This window comes from Malurus melanocephalus, unplaced genomic scaffold (assembly GCF_030028575.1).
Source record: "Malurus melanocephalus ecotype Western Australia unplaced genomic scaffold, MMel_1.1 scaffold_1320, whole genome shotgun sequence".
Classification (NCBI taxonomy): Eukaryota; Metazoa; Chordata; class Aves; order Passeriformes; family Maluridae; genus Malurus; species Malurus melanocephalus.
Genome location: NW_026624552.1, coordinates 1 through 1,017, shown reverse-complemented (window position 1 = coordinate 1,017; position 1,017 = coordinate 1). Strand labels below are relative to the sequence as shown.

At 58.9% G+C, this 1,017-nt stretch overlaps 1 protein-coding gene across 1 annotated transcript in view; it reads right to left on the bottom strand.

The window, feature by feature from the left end:
- The window catches only part of LOC130586802 (scavenger receptor class A member 5-like), a gene marked incomplete at its 5' end in the record, with an annotated part of 23,420 nt that extends 22,517 nt beyond the window's left edge, over window positions 1–903 (bottom strand). Inside the window, one exon of the mRNA XM_057387709.1 lies at window positions 775–903. Coding sequence (XP_057243692.1) covers window positions 775–903 — 129 coding nt within the window. The remainder of the gene's footprint in view (window positions 1–774) is intronic.
- Between the last annotated feature and the right edge of the window lie 114 nt (window positions 904–1,017).

The following is a 1,017-nucleotide window of genomic DNA, read 5'->3' as shown; positions in this document are numbered from 1 at the left end:
GCAATTCCAGGCATTCCTGAGGGGCTGGGAGCAATTCCAGGCATTCCTGAGGGGCTGGGGGCAATTCCAGCCATTCCTGAGGGGCAATTCCCGACATTCCCGAGGGGCTGGGGGCAATTTCAGACATTCCCAAGGGGCAATTCCAGCCGTTCCTGAGGGGCAATTCCCAACATTCCCGAGGGGCTGGGGTCAATTCCAGGCATTCCTGAGGGGCTGGGGTCAATTCCAGGCATTCCTGAGGGGCTGGGGTCAATTCCAGGCATTCCTGAGGGGCTGAGCAGAATTCCAGGCATTCCTGAGGGGCAATTCCAGGCATTCCTGAGGGACTGGGGGCAAATCCAAAAATTCCCAAGGGGCAATTCCAGGCATTCCCGAGGGGCTGAGCAGAATTCCAGGCATTCCCAAGGGTCCTTACCATCCCTGCACTCACCAAAATTTCGGAAAGGGGAGGCAGGACCCTGGGATGTGCAGGGATAACGCCCTGCCTGCATCCCGTCATCCTTATCTCAGGAAACCTCAGCTGGGAATGAGCGACTGGAACAATTTTGGGATTCCCAAAACTCTCCCGAGCCTCGGCATTCCCAGCACAAGATCCTCGGACGCTGCAGAGATTCCAGCTGGATTCCAAGGGTTAAATCCAAGCCTCCCCAGGTGCTCCATGAGGAGCTGGAGTGGACCCTGGATCCCCTGAAATTCTGCTGGATCCCAACTTTTCCCTCCCGAGCAGGGATTCCGAGGCCACGGATGCTCCGGGAGGAGCCAGCCCAGCCTCACCTGCCAGGATGGAGATTCCCACCAGGATCAGGAGGACGAGCAGGTAAAGGGTCCCCACGGAATATTTCAGCGCCGCCACGGAGCCCCTCCGGCCGCAGCACCCCGAAATCCTGATCCTCCGGCCGGGATCTGCGGGACACGGCACGGCAGGGGTTAATGGAACCTTGGGAATGCTGGGAATGGGACACGGCAGGGCAGGGGTTAATGGAACCTTTGGAATGTTGGGAATGGGACACGGCAGGG